This window comes from Triticum aestivum, chromosome 3A (assembly GCF_018294505.1).
Source record: "Triticum aestivum cultivar Chinese Spring chromosome 3A, IWGSC CS RefSeq v2.1, whole genome shotgun sequence".
Classification (NCBI taxonomy): Eukaryota; Viridiplantae; Streptophyta; class Magnoliopsida; order Poales; family Poaceae; genus Triticum; species Triticum aestivum.
In genome coordinates this window covers 513,166,617-513,178,747 of record NC_057800.1, presented here as the reverse complement: position 1 = coordinate 513,178,747, position 12,131 = coordinate 513,166,617, and the positions used below count along the sequence as shown (strand labels likewise).

Here is a 12,131-nt window from a genome sequence, read left to right as displayed (position 1 = left end):
AAATAACCTTTTAAGCTCATATCTATCTTTGCAGGCTAAAATAGCTAAAGAAGCATCTTTATCAAAAAGATAACCTTCAGGAATAACAGGCATATTTTCATCATCACTATCATCATCGTATTCAGTTTCATCAATTTCTCTTTCTCTAGCCATAGCAATTTGTTCTTCAAGAAATTCACTAAGGGGCATAGTAGTATCAGGCATAGAAGCAGTTTCATCATAAGTATCATGCATAGTAGAAGTGGCATCATCAATAACATGCGACATATCAGAACGAATAGCAGAAGCAGATGTAGGTGTCGCAAACTTACTCATAACAGAAGGTGAATCAAGTGCAGAGCTAGATGGCAGTTCCTTACCTCCCCTCGTAGTTGAGGGATAGATCTTGGTTTTTGGATCTCTCAAGTTCTTCATAGTGTCCAGCAGATATAAATCCCAAGTGACTCAAAGAATAGAGCTACGCTCCCCGGCAATGACGCCAGAAAAAGGTCTTGATAACCCACAAGTATAGGGGATCGGAACAGCTTTTGAGGGTAGAGTATTCAACCCAAATTTATTGATTCGACACAAGGGGAGCCAAAGAATATTCTCAAGCATTAGCAGCTGAGTTGTCAATTCAACCACACCTGGAAACTTAGTATCTGCAACAGACTGTTTAGTAGCAAAGTAATATGATAGTGGTGGTAGCAGCAACAAAAGTAAAGACAACAAAAGTAATGTTTTTGGTATTTTGTAGTGATTGTAACAGTAGCAGCGGGAAAGTAAATAAGCGATAACCAGTATATGGAAAATTCGTAGGCACCGGATCAGTGATGGATAATTATGCCGGATGCGGTTCATCATGTAACAGTCATAACATAGGGTGACACAGAACTAGCTCCAATTCATCAATGTAATGTAGGCATGTATTCCGTATATAGTCATACGTGCTTATGGAAAAGAACTTGCATGACATCTTTTGTCCTACCCTCCCGTGGCAGCGGGGTCCTATTGGAAACTAAGGGATATTAAGGCCTCCTTTTAATAGAGAACCGGAACAAAGCATTAGCACATAGTGAATACATGAACTCCTCAAACTATGGTCATCACCGGGAGTGGTCCCGATTATTGTCACTTCGGGGTTGCCGGATCATAATGGTAGGTGACTATAGACTTGCAAGATAGGATCAAGAACTCACATATATTCATGAAAACATAATAGGTTCAGATCTGAAATCATGGCACTCGGGCCCTAGTGACAAGCATTAAGCATAGCAAAGTCATAGCAACATCAATCTCAGAACATAATGGATACTAGGGATCAAACCCTAACAAAACTAACTCGATTACATGATAAATCTCATCCAACCCATCACCGTCCAGCAAGCCTACGATGGGATTACTCACGCACGGCGGTGAGCATCATGAAATTGGTGACGGAGGATGGTTGATGATGACGACGGCGACGAATCCCCCTCTCCGGAGCCCCGAACGGACTCCAGATCATCCCTCCCGAGAGGTTTTAGGGCTTGGCGGCGGCTCCGTATCATAAAACGCGATGATTTCTTCTCTCTGATTTTTTTCTCTCCGAAAGCAAATATATAGAGTTGGAGTTGGCGTCGGAGGGTCAACAGGGGGCCCACGAGGTAGGGGGCGCGCCCTAGGGGGGAGGGGGCGCCCCCCACCCTCGTGGAAAGGGTGTGGGCCCCCTGGTCTTCATATTTGGCGAGGATTTTTTAATATTGTTTCTAAGGTATTCCGTGGAGTTTCAGGACTTTCCGAGAATATTTGCTTTCTGCACATAAAACAACACCAAGGTAATTCTGCTGAAAACAGCGTCAGTCCAGGTTAGTTCCATTCAAATCATACAAGTTAGAGTCCAAAACAAGGGAAAAATTGTTTGGAAAAGTAGATACAACGGAGACGTATCAATGGGCTGGAGATTTGGTGTGGTTTTAGGGCAGTGGCTGGCATAGGCCGAGCAGCGAAGGTTCTGGTGCGAATAGTAGTTCCGGTGACGACCGGTCCATCAGTTTTGACTGTACATCGCTCTTGTCGCGTTCGCATTGCAGCCCGGCACGCTGGACCCTCCATGTCGCCCACCGAATGGAACACGCTTCGTCTTGCGTTTTCGCTCGCTTGTGGGACTACAGTTGAGAGCAAACCGACGTCCCTCCCCCTCCCCCGCCCGCGTCATTTATTATACCACCACTCCCTCCGTTTTATGCGGAGTAAATAAAAACAGAGGGAGTATTACTACGGATGAGGATCCCTTGACATGGCTGAACCCATTGAGTAACTGACATGCGGGGCCTAGCAAGCATGGGGTCCGCCAGTAAGTGACCGAAAGGGAGGGTAAGGCAGGGATACCTACGTCAGAGGATCCACTTCCACTATACTACTTTGACCAAATGTTAGAGTAATAATATATGACATGCAACTTACACAAATGTTAGAGTAATAATATATGACATGCAACTTACACAAAGCATACAGGGTCTAATGCGTTTTTCGAGGCTAACTTTGACCAAATGTTAGAGTAATAATATATGACATGCAACTTACACAAAGCATACGGTCAAATTCGTATGTGAAAGGAGTTTCCAATGATATAATTTTCACATTATACATCTCATGTACTATTAATCTTGTCAATAGTCAAATTGGAAACCATCTCGAGTACAAATCTAGGAGTACGTACGAATCTAACAATATTGATTGGGCGTTGTTGAATGTTGATACCTTTTTTTTATCAAAGTAGATATACTTTGACTACACATAAAACTTATATGTAAACTACTCCCTCCTTCCATCTGTATAGGGCCTAATGCGTTTTCGAGGCTAATTTTGACCAAAAGGTAGAGCAATAATATATGACATGCAACTTAAATAAAGCATACCATCAAATTTGTATGTGAAAGGAGCTTCCAATGATATAATTTTCGCATTATACATGTCATGTACTATTAATCTTGTCAATAGTCAAAGGCGGTCTTGAAAAATGCATTAGGCCCAATATAGATGGAAGGAGGGAGTAGAAAGGATATGAGGGAGTATATTGTACGTTCAAAAACAAAACGAACATTGAATACCCTTTATATATGATTTGCGGATGCTATGATCACCGATTCAAAATTTTGAATCCGCCTTAGGTATCACGTGCCCCCACTCGTTCCCTCTCGATTTCATCTCGGGGTCCGGAGATCTATTGAAAGAGGACTAGGGTGGGTACATGCGAATGATACTCGGCGGAATGTTCAAATGAGGCATGCGGGAGGATGGACTCAACTGGAGGGCGACATGATCGATGGAGAGGAGGGTTGGAGAGGAATGAGAAATAAGCAAACGCCACATGATTATACTTGAACGACTCAAATAAACAATACGTTGTCTCGCTTGGCCTACATAGTGAAAGGCCTAATGCGCAACACGGAGCACTGACGCTCGAATATGGCCGGGAAAACAGGGAAACAGACATGTGGGGCACACCCGTCGGGACGATGTAGCGCAGACTAGTCCAATGGAGGATCTGGCCCACGACCTCCTCGCCACCGACAACCGTTCATGTGGGTCATTGGGGCCAACAACGGGGCGCAGCTCCAGCACCGCCTCTGGACACGGCGACCGCGGTGAGCGACACGCTCATATCGTCGCTAGACACGGTCGGTTTCAGTTTGCCGAGGGTGGCGTTAGTGTTGTGGCACGACCAACAGTATGTTTGGTTTGTGCCCAAGGTTGCCCCATCAAAGCATTGGGTAGCCAAAATTTTGGTTGAGGTATTGGTTGCCCATGATTTGGCCGACATTGGCAAGAAAAATGAACTTGAGTTGGCTAGAGTTCATTGGCATGCCAAAGAAATGGCAACCATCCAAACAAAGACCAATCTTTGGGTCATGACCAAAATTTTGGTTGAGGTTTTGGTTGCCCATGATTTGGCCGACATTGGCAAGAAAAATGAACTAGAGTTGGCTAGAGTTCATTGGCATGCCAAAAAATGGCAACCATCCAAACAAAGGCTAATCTTTTGGTCATGACCAAAATTTTGGCAAGGTGCACTTTGGCCACAATCCAAACACACCCCAACACCCGGCTCGTCGAGGATGCACGGGGCGCCGCGACGCGTCCGCGGAGTGGTGTAGCGCGGCCAACTGCATCCTCTGGACATGAGACCATGCCGGGTCGTCTTGCTTTTTCAATGACATGCGGGGATCGCATGTGAGCAAAGGGCATCTCCAACGTTGCCACGACCGCAGCTGACTACCCTGGCACACCAAAACCCTCGCCCCTCGCACCGTCGCGCGGTGCGTTCCCAGCCGGCGCCAGCTGCCCGCATTCATGTCGTCCGTTCATATGTCATCATTAAGAGGCTCGGTGCCTGAGGAACAACTCCGGCGACTTAATGACGCACTCGGACGCTTGGCCTCACCGGAATGCGCTACTTAAAGCGGCAACGCCCAGCTAACCTCCACACCATAGCGCATCGTCCTCCTACCTAGAACCACATCTGCCATGACCGCAAGCGCGAACGCTCTCCGGGAGAGCTTGTCTTCGGGGATGGAGCTCGAGGTCGCCGCCCTCGCTGAAGTCGCCGCACAAGCGGTGGCCACGCTGGCGACCGACGACGGGAGCACCGTCAGCCACGCGTCCTACTTGCCGCCGTCCAACGTCCGGCACCGCCGAGGTCGGGGACTCCTTCGAGGATGAGTAGGGCATGGAAGGCGGCAGGGCATGGTGTGCCAACTGGCCGGTCCGTCTCCCGTGTTCTACTTTTCCTCGCCGGAGACCGCACATTCACTTCACGGGTCTTGAACCCCGCCCCCATACATGGAGATCACAGATGGAGGACGTCGGTCGCCGCCGTAAAATAGGTTTAGGGTCGGGTTTCTTTTATTTTTTTGTCCTATAAAAGTTCGAAATGTAATGAAAATCTGCCGTGTTTGCATTAATCTCGGCCGGTGTATATGAACTTTCACAATAATATACATATTGTAGGAGTACTAGCAAGATGCCCGTGCATTGCACGGAAGATCAAGATCTTCTGGGAGAAAAGGATGAATGAGGGAAAGCCTTATCTGCAAATGTGGAGAGGAGTGCGGGTAAATTGTCATAGTTTCCTTCCTATCCGTTAGATATAGACGGACGGCCTATATTGCAGGATCGGACACATCTTTCTACATCTACGGGAACCTATGAAAGGGTTAATGTAAATTTCCTCTCTCTCTCCTCCCCTGATTTTCATGGTGGTGGGCCCCTCCCTCCCCCCAATCTACAATCAACAGCTCACATGTTTCACATTATGTTAATTACATAATTGGGATTATGTAGGTGTAGCATTACTCGTCCTAAAAAACCCAACTAAGCCAACCTCCCAGCATATCGCGCGGGAAAAGACCCGGCCGCGCCGTTATAGTCGGGATTACCGGATTACTAGTAGTAGTGTCAGGACCGGTTTTTCGGGATATTAATTTCCCAAAAGCGGCCCTTGTGCTCACCAGCCCCAGGATTACTGTTAGCTGATGAGACACCAACTTGTTACAGAAACTCCAAGAAAAATACAAAATATGTAGTACAAGACCATTCTGGCCTATGGGTACAACAATTGGTTTCTAGTGGTTGATGGAGGAAGCGGTTTACGGATCATCAGCGTCTATGGGACTCCATTTCCCACAGGAACAGCTGACCAGGATAACTCCTATCTTCGTGAGGCTGCTATCACCATTGCGTAGGTTCCGGGGCTGTCATCACAACGCTCCTCTTCACGCAAGAAATCTGGCCAAGACAATAGCCAGGGACAAGCCAGTGAGTACTTTGAATGTACTCGCAAACATTGAGAACACAGGTATAATATAGCCACTGATAATCATGTTTTGAAATATTCTATGATTACTTTGTCAGTTATGAAATAAGGTTCATGACGCACGCAAGCAGATCATTCGAATAAAACATGAGTAAACAATCAGGGAGTAGAAATGAAAAGCATCGATCGGGTGTCTGAAGCAACGCCTCGAAGGGATAATAATATGAAGCATGCCTCAGTCGGGTGTCTGAGCGACACCACATAAAGGGCTTATATATAAAAGGAATAACAAGCATGCCACAGTCGGGCGTCTGTGCAACACCACATAAAGGGCTTATAAGTAAATGAAATAACAAGCATGCCACTGTCGGGCGTCTGTGCGACACCACATAAAGGGCTTATAAGTAAACGAAATAAGCATGCCACAGTCGGGCGTCTGTGCGACACCACATAAAGGGCTTATTAGTAAGAATAATCATAGTGAATATCCAGGAGGTAGAACCGTCCCAGGGATACTCATTAATTTCAAATAATACAATTGATTAGTCCACAATAATAATAATCATAATCATCATATGTCACAAGTCATGCTCAATGTTCTGGTTTAGTAGTTTCTCCTCCGAAGACCGACACTAAGACCGACACTTGACCCATCCCAGACTGTAGTCCTTAACCATGGACACGGCTATTCGAATAGGTATAATATCTCTGCAGAGGGTGTACTCTTTACCCACGAGTAACGGATTTCTTTAGTCCATCGGAACTAATTCCGTCTATGGTCTTTTAGTCGAAAACACGCCTGACTTGCACACCCCAGCTTAACTTTACTCGTGTCTGGAATCACCCACGACACCTGTTAAGCAAAACTCTAAGTGGGGAGGCTACAACCTCGCGTAGCATGGGATCAAATTTCTATCGCGTGCTCTAAGGGGTGCCCCCCTCTCGGTCCCAACCGGAAACACCCATGCCCCCAGACCAGGTGGCATGCCTACCGGATGCAGCCGGTATCTTCCACCATGGCCTCTCTGTACGGTGTGTGCTAGGACAGGGGTTGACAACTTACCGAACCGTACCCCACCTACGGCAGGGACAAGTGGCAGCATGAAACAAGTATGGGGGTTACTGGAACAAGACTCGATCTACGGTCGACTCAGGAGGTTTAAGTATTTCCTGCATGGTTAGCTCAAGAATTATATTTCACATCCATCAGACACAACCACCACTCATCATACCTCCCCCTGCCCCACCAGTCATAACCGTCTCGACGAGGGACAAGCTCGTGTCTACCCAAGACAGAGACTTTTCCAGATCCTTCCCGGCAGGCATGAGAGGCATATGAGGGTGATTGCTATCACAAGCATATCTATTTCCAACAGCAAGAATTTTCAGTATGCACTCAAAGCGTATGATCATATCATCACATAAAAATAACTAATGCTTCATGTCGAGGTGGTGTTATAACCGTATCAAACAACCCACAAAGTATTATGGCAGGGTTCAGAATGCTTGCCTTCAAGTTGTGGAGAGGCAGGGTGCATTCCAAAACTTTTGAAAGTTTTCTCCTTCTTCAAACTCCTATTTTTGAAAATATTCAAATAACACATACTTTAAAAACAGTACAAAAAAGTTGTTTTGAAAATTTTGAAATAAATATGAAAATAAACTAGACAATATTTGGGAAACAACATAAAAAGAATCAAGTCATTTGGATTTATATTTAAAAAGTTATAGCCAGTCAAAGTTTAGTCAAATTCTGTTTTTAAAATAAAACAGAAAAAGGAAAACGCTTCGGGCGGAATACGTTTTCGAAGCACAGGAGATGTACTTGGGGGTTTTGCGCTTCCACTTACGCCAGCGTGGACTGGCTCGGGGTCGCTGACAGTGGGTCCAAGGGGGGCCCACTAGTTAGGTTTGACCGGTCGCCCCGCCTCCTTCCTCCTCTGGCCGAACAGAGGCGGGAGCTCCTGCGATCAACGCCGGTGAACGGCGGCTCCTCGCGGGCTCCGGAGGGCAGGGCTGGATACACCATGCTAGGACGGTCCTCCCGGTGGTCGAGGGGTTGGTGGGGGCAAAGGGAGTCACCGGTGGTGAGCTTCGCGGCGGCCGGTGGCTTCGGGAGGTTTGGGGCTCTGGGCTACGGTGGCTCCCGAGCGGGTTTGAGGTGTTGGCGGCTCCGCAGGGTCATGGGGAGTCGGACGGTGGCGCTAGATGGACGGGAGGGGCTCGATTGCGACTGAATGGACCGGAGGGCGGCGGCGGCTGTACTGACCGGAGATGGGGAAGAAGACCTTCCCTGGTCGATTGACTGCTACGGGGGTGCTAGGTGGGGTGGCTTGAGGTCGCCTGAGGTTTTGGAGAGGCTCGGGGCTTCTTAAATAGGCGAGCAATGGCGGTTCCGCGGTGACCGGGTATAAGATCGTCGGCGACCGCCGTTCTGTAGCGTCAGAGGGACGTGGCGGCGACGAGTGCTTGCGGACAAGCTTGCGGATGAGCCTGAGCTGCTCCAGGGGGCAGCTGGCGAGCGCTGTCCACGACAGAGGTTGCTGTGGCCGCCTGCTAGCCGCCGTGGCCGACCTGACGGCGGAGCTGTGGAGCTCCAGGGGCAGCTCTGCGACGCGGGAGGGTCGGGCGCGTCGACTGGGAGAGGGGAAGGGCCAGAACGGCCGCGGGGTGGCGGCAACGGGACGCGGCGGATCGGTGCACGCGTGTGCAAAACATGCGCTCTGGGCGCGCCCAGAGCGTGCACGCCAAGCGTTCGGCGAAATGCCAGGGTGTGCTAGAGGGCATAGGAGAGGCTGGGGATTAGCTGGCCTGGGTTAGGGTTAGCTAGGAGCTTAGTGGACATGCCAGTATGTCCAGAGGGGCATGATCATAGTGCAAAACAAAAATCATGTCAAAACTGGCCATGCACACCAGGTGTTTGACAAAATGCTAATGGCAGCTAGGCAACTCTTGGGGTGGCCCAAATCTCCAGATTAAAGTCTCTTTGGATGAAAAAGAGGGTGGTGAAGTTAGTCTGTCAAAAGCAAAACTTGTTAGTGCAAGTTTGTGAGAAAACTGATTCTGGACAGAAAGTAAAAGGCACTGTTGCATGCACTTAAAATCCTCCAATGGGTCCACTCTTCTGGACTTAAGGGTTTTGCAAGATGGGCTATAAGCAGGAAAAGAAATCATAGCTAAAAGGGCAAGTTAAATGATGGTTGCTGTAGAAATCACCATGCTGGACTAGAATGAAAAAGCGGTTGATTCACTCAAATATTTCAAAGGGCAACTCTGGGTTTTTGCATAAGGTTGAATTACATACTACTACTAACATCCCACAATTTTGGTGGAGGTTTTAAAAGAATATTTAAATAGGTTGCAGTGCAAAATTGCCCACTGAACCAGATTTGAAAACTTGGTGTAGAACTCAAAATATCCAATGAATGAAATATATTTTTGCATAAAAGTGATTTAAAAACATCACATGACATTCCCAAATTTTGGTTGGAATCTTAAATAAATTTATCAAATGGTTTTAGTTCAAAAAGAGCTCCAAAACTAATGAAAAATCATTTTAAGGAATAAAGCTCAGAGAGAAATAATTTTGCAAATAAATTCCGCTGATAATAGAAATGTTTTTCTTGAAAGGGCAAACAAGTCCAATAATATATTTGGAAAGTTTTTCACTTGAGGTAAAAACTTGTGACGCCCCGAGACCGATGTGCCAGGTGTCGTCCAGTATTTGCTGTCATTGCCATGTCTTTTGCTTGCGTGTTGCATTTCATCATGTCATCATGTGCATAGCATCATCATGTTTTCAAAACTTGCATCCGTCCCCGCCTCCTCGTTCTCTCCGTTGTCCGTTCTGAGCCCAGACACACTTGCACGCGCCCGTGTCCAAAATATTATTTTATTAGTGGTCAGAAAATGTTCTCGGAATGGGATGAAAGTTGGCATATGGTGTTGTTACGTTGTTAGTAGGTCGCCTGCCAAGTTTCATCGCATTTGGAGCTCGTTTGATAGCCCAACCGTTAAACTAGAGCGGCAATATAGCCGGTCTAACATCGGATGTTTTCGGTCTCCGAAAACCGTGCCGGGCTACATCTCTCCCCTCTTTTCTCAGACCAACCCGCTCTTCACAATCCGCCAGACCCAACCTAACCTCTCTCGTGAGCCCGCAGACCTCCTCGGGCGCGTCCAAAAGTTGTCCCGAACCCGACCCGGACTGTCGCCACCGTTGTGTCCGGATCATCCCCAAACATCTACAAAACGTCACCGTTTCCTTGTTTGGACTCCCTAACCCATTCATCTCCGACCGTCCTATCTATATTCTGTATGTATAGACCACCCGAACCTTATAAATGAGGAGCCTTGTCCCATCTTCCCAGCCGCCGCCGCCAGCATCTTCCACCTCGGGATCCTCCCAGATCGGATCGATCTAATAGACCAGCGCCACATAGCCTCCTCCTCCATCCACAGCTGCCCTCCTCTGCTCATTCTTCCCCGAGCATGCTTCCCCGCGCAGCAAGTAGGAGCCGCAACCCCTGCTTCCCCTCGTGCTACCCGTGCGCCGCTGCGAGCAGCACCAGCGCCTGCGTCCCCGTCGGCCTTTGGCCCTGCAGCAACCTCGCCAGAGCACCGAATCAGGAGGCTTTTGCACCATGGCGTCAAATGAAGCTTTGTAGCCGCCATGCCCGACGCCTCCCAGGGAGCTCCTTGCAGCCTTCTGTCCGCTTCGTCTCATGCCGGACCTCGCCGGTGCGATCCCGACCCCCTTGCGCCCTTGATTCTCTCCCTTATGCCCTCTAACCTCCCCTGCTCTTCCCTCTCCTCTTCTGAGCAAGGAGCAGGACCACTTCATCCATGGCGCCGCCCTCGCCTCGTCTCGATCCGGTGGATTCGAACGCCAAGTCCTCACCGAACCAGAAGGAGCGAGCTCCATGGCCACCCGTCCCCTTGCAGCACCAGCCGCCGCTGGGAGTTTCACATCGCGCCGCCCGGGTTCTGCATCCTCTGCCGGACCTCCCCTACTTCGCCTTGGTCCGCCGCCACTGCCCATCGCGTCGTCCTTCGTCAAGTCCTGCGCTGCCGCCGTTCGAGAGGAGGACGACGGAGCCGTGCCCCTGCGTTGACTTCTCATCGAGACGCTCCAGCCGGCCCATCGCTTCAGCCCGCCAGCGAATCCACCAAAGCCCAGCCACCCGCTGCTAGTTTTGTTTTTCCTGCAGGCCTCCCTCTTCATCTGGTCGGGCCAGGCCCAAAGTGAGCAGCTCCCACCAGCCCAGTTCCCTCAGATTTCAGCCCATTTGTTTTTTTCCTTTGTCCAGCGAATTTTGCATTTAACGAGTGCATGCATATTACAGAAATGCCATTTTCTTGCATTGCTCATAATTAAATAACTGTGCACCGGATTAAAATGATCTCTATATGAAACTTGCTTAGAATTTCATCTAGTTTAATAATATGCAACTTTCATGCATGTTTAAAATGTCCAAAATGCTGTTTGTTTAAATTTGCTCCTATGTCATGTTAAAATGGTTTAATTCATAACTTAATAACCGTAGCTCCAAACCTAATAAACTTTATATGTAAATGGGGTAGAATAATGCCTAGTATAACATGGTGGCCTTACTTTGCATGTTTAACAACTCTAAAATTGTGTTTAGGGCAGAACAGTACCAAACCTAATATATGCATATGAGGAGTTTCCGGACTTGTTGTTTTGTTGTTCCGGCCTCATTTAAACTTGCCTAGATAGGTAGTTTTATTTTGCTTCACCCTCTTGCCATTTTAATCAACATTTAACCTTGTTGGATACATAAACGAGATCGAAGTAAATAACTTGTCGTGGTGTTTCGTCAACATGCAACTTGTTGCATATTGAGCTCCACTTAATTTGTAGGATTGTTTGTGCACTTTGCCATGCCATGCATATTTAAACCGGACATGCATCATACTTGATTGTGCATCGTGCCATGCTTATGTGGTGGTTGTTTACCATGATTGTTTGCTCCTTTCCGGTGTTGCTTCTTCGGGTTGGTTCCGATAACGTCGCATTTGTGAGGATCCCTTCGACTTCGTCCGTTTGTCTTCTTCATGGACTCGTTCTTCTCCCTTGCGGGATTTCAGGCAAGATGACCATACCCTCGAAATCACTTCTATCTTTGCTTGCTAGTGGCTCGCTCTTTTGCTATGCCTATGCCGCAATACCTACCACTTGCTTATCATGTCTCCTATATTGTTGAACCAAGCCTCTAACCCACCTTATCCTAGCAAACCGTTGATTGGCTATGTTACCGCTTTGCTCAGCCCCTCTTATAGCGTTGTTAGTTGTAGGTGAAGATTGAAGTTTGTTCCTTGTTGGAACATGGAG

At 47.9% G+C, this 12,131-nt stretch overlaps 1 protein-coding gene across 1 annotated transcript; it reads left to right on the top strand.

Annotated features, from left to right (window-relative positions):
- Nucleotides 1-10,137: 10,137 nt before the first annotated feature.
- LOC123058512 (uncharacterized) lies at nt 10,138-11,803 on the top strand. Its single transcript, XM_044481226.1, has 2 exons — nt 10,138-10,516; nt 10,609-11,803. The coding sequence occupies exons 1-2, from the start codon at nt 10,268-10,270 to the stop codon at nt 10,888-10,890; spliced, it is 531 nt and encodes a 176-aa protein (XP_044337161.1). The 5' UTR covers nt 10,138-10,267; the 3' UTR covers nt 10,891-11,803.
- The last annotated feature ends 328 nt before the right edge of the window (nt 11,804-12,131 follow it).

Coding starts and splice junctions, on each gene's coding strand:
- LOC123058512 (XM_044481226.1), top strand. CDS start 10,268: ATGCTTCCCCGCGCAGCAAGTAGGAGCCGCAACCCCTGCTTCCCCTCG. Junction 10,517..10,608: donor TCTCATGCCGGACCTCGCCG/GTGCGATCCCGA, acceptor AGCAAGGAGCAG/GACCACTTCATCCATGGCGC.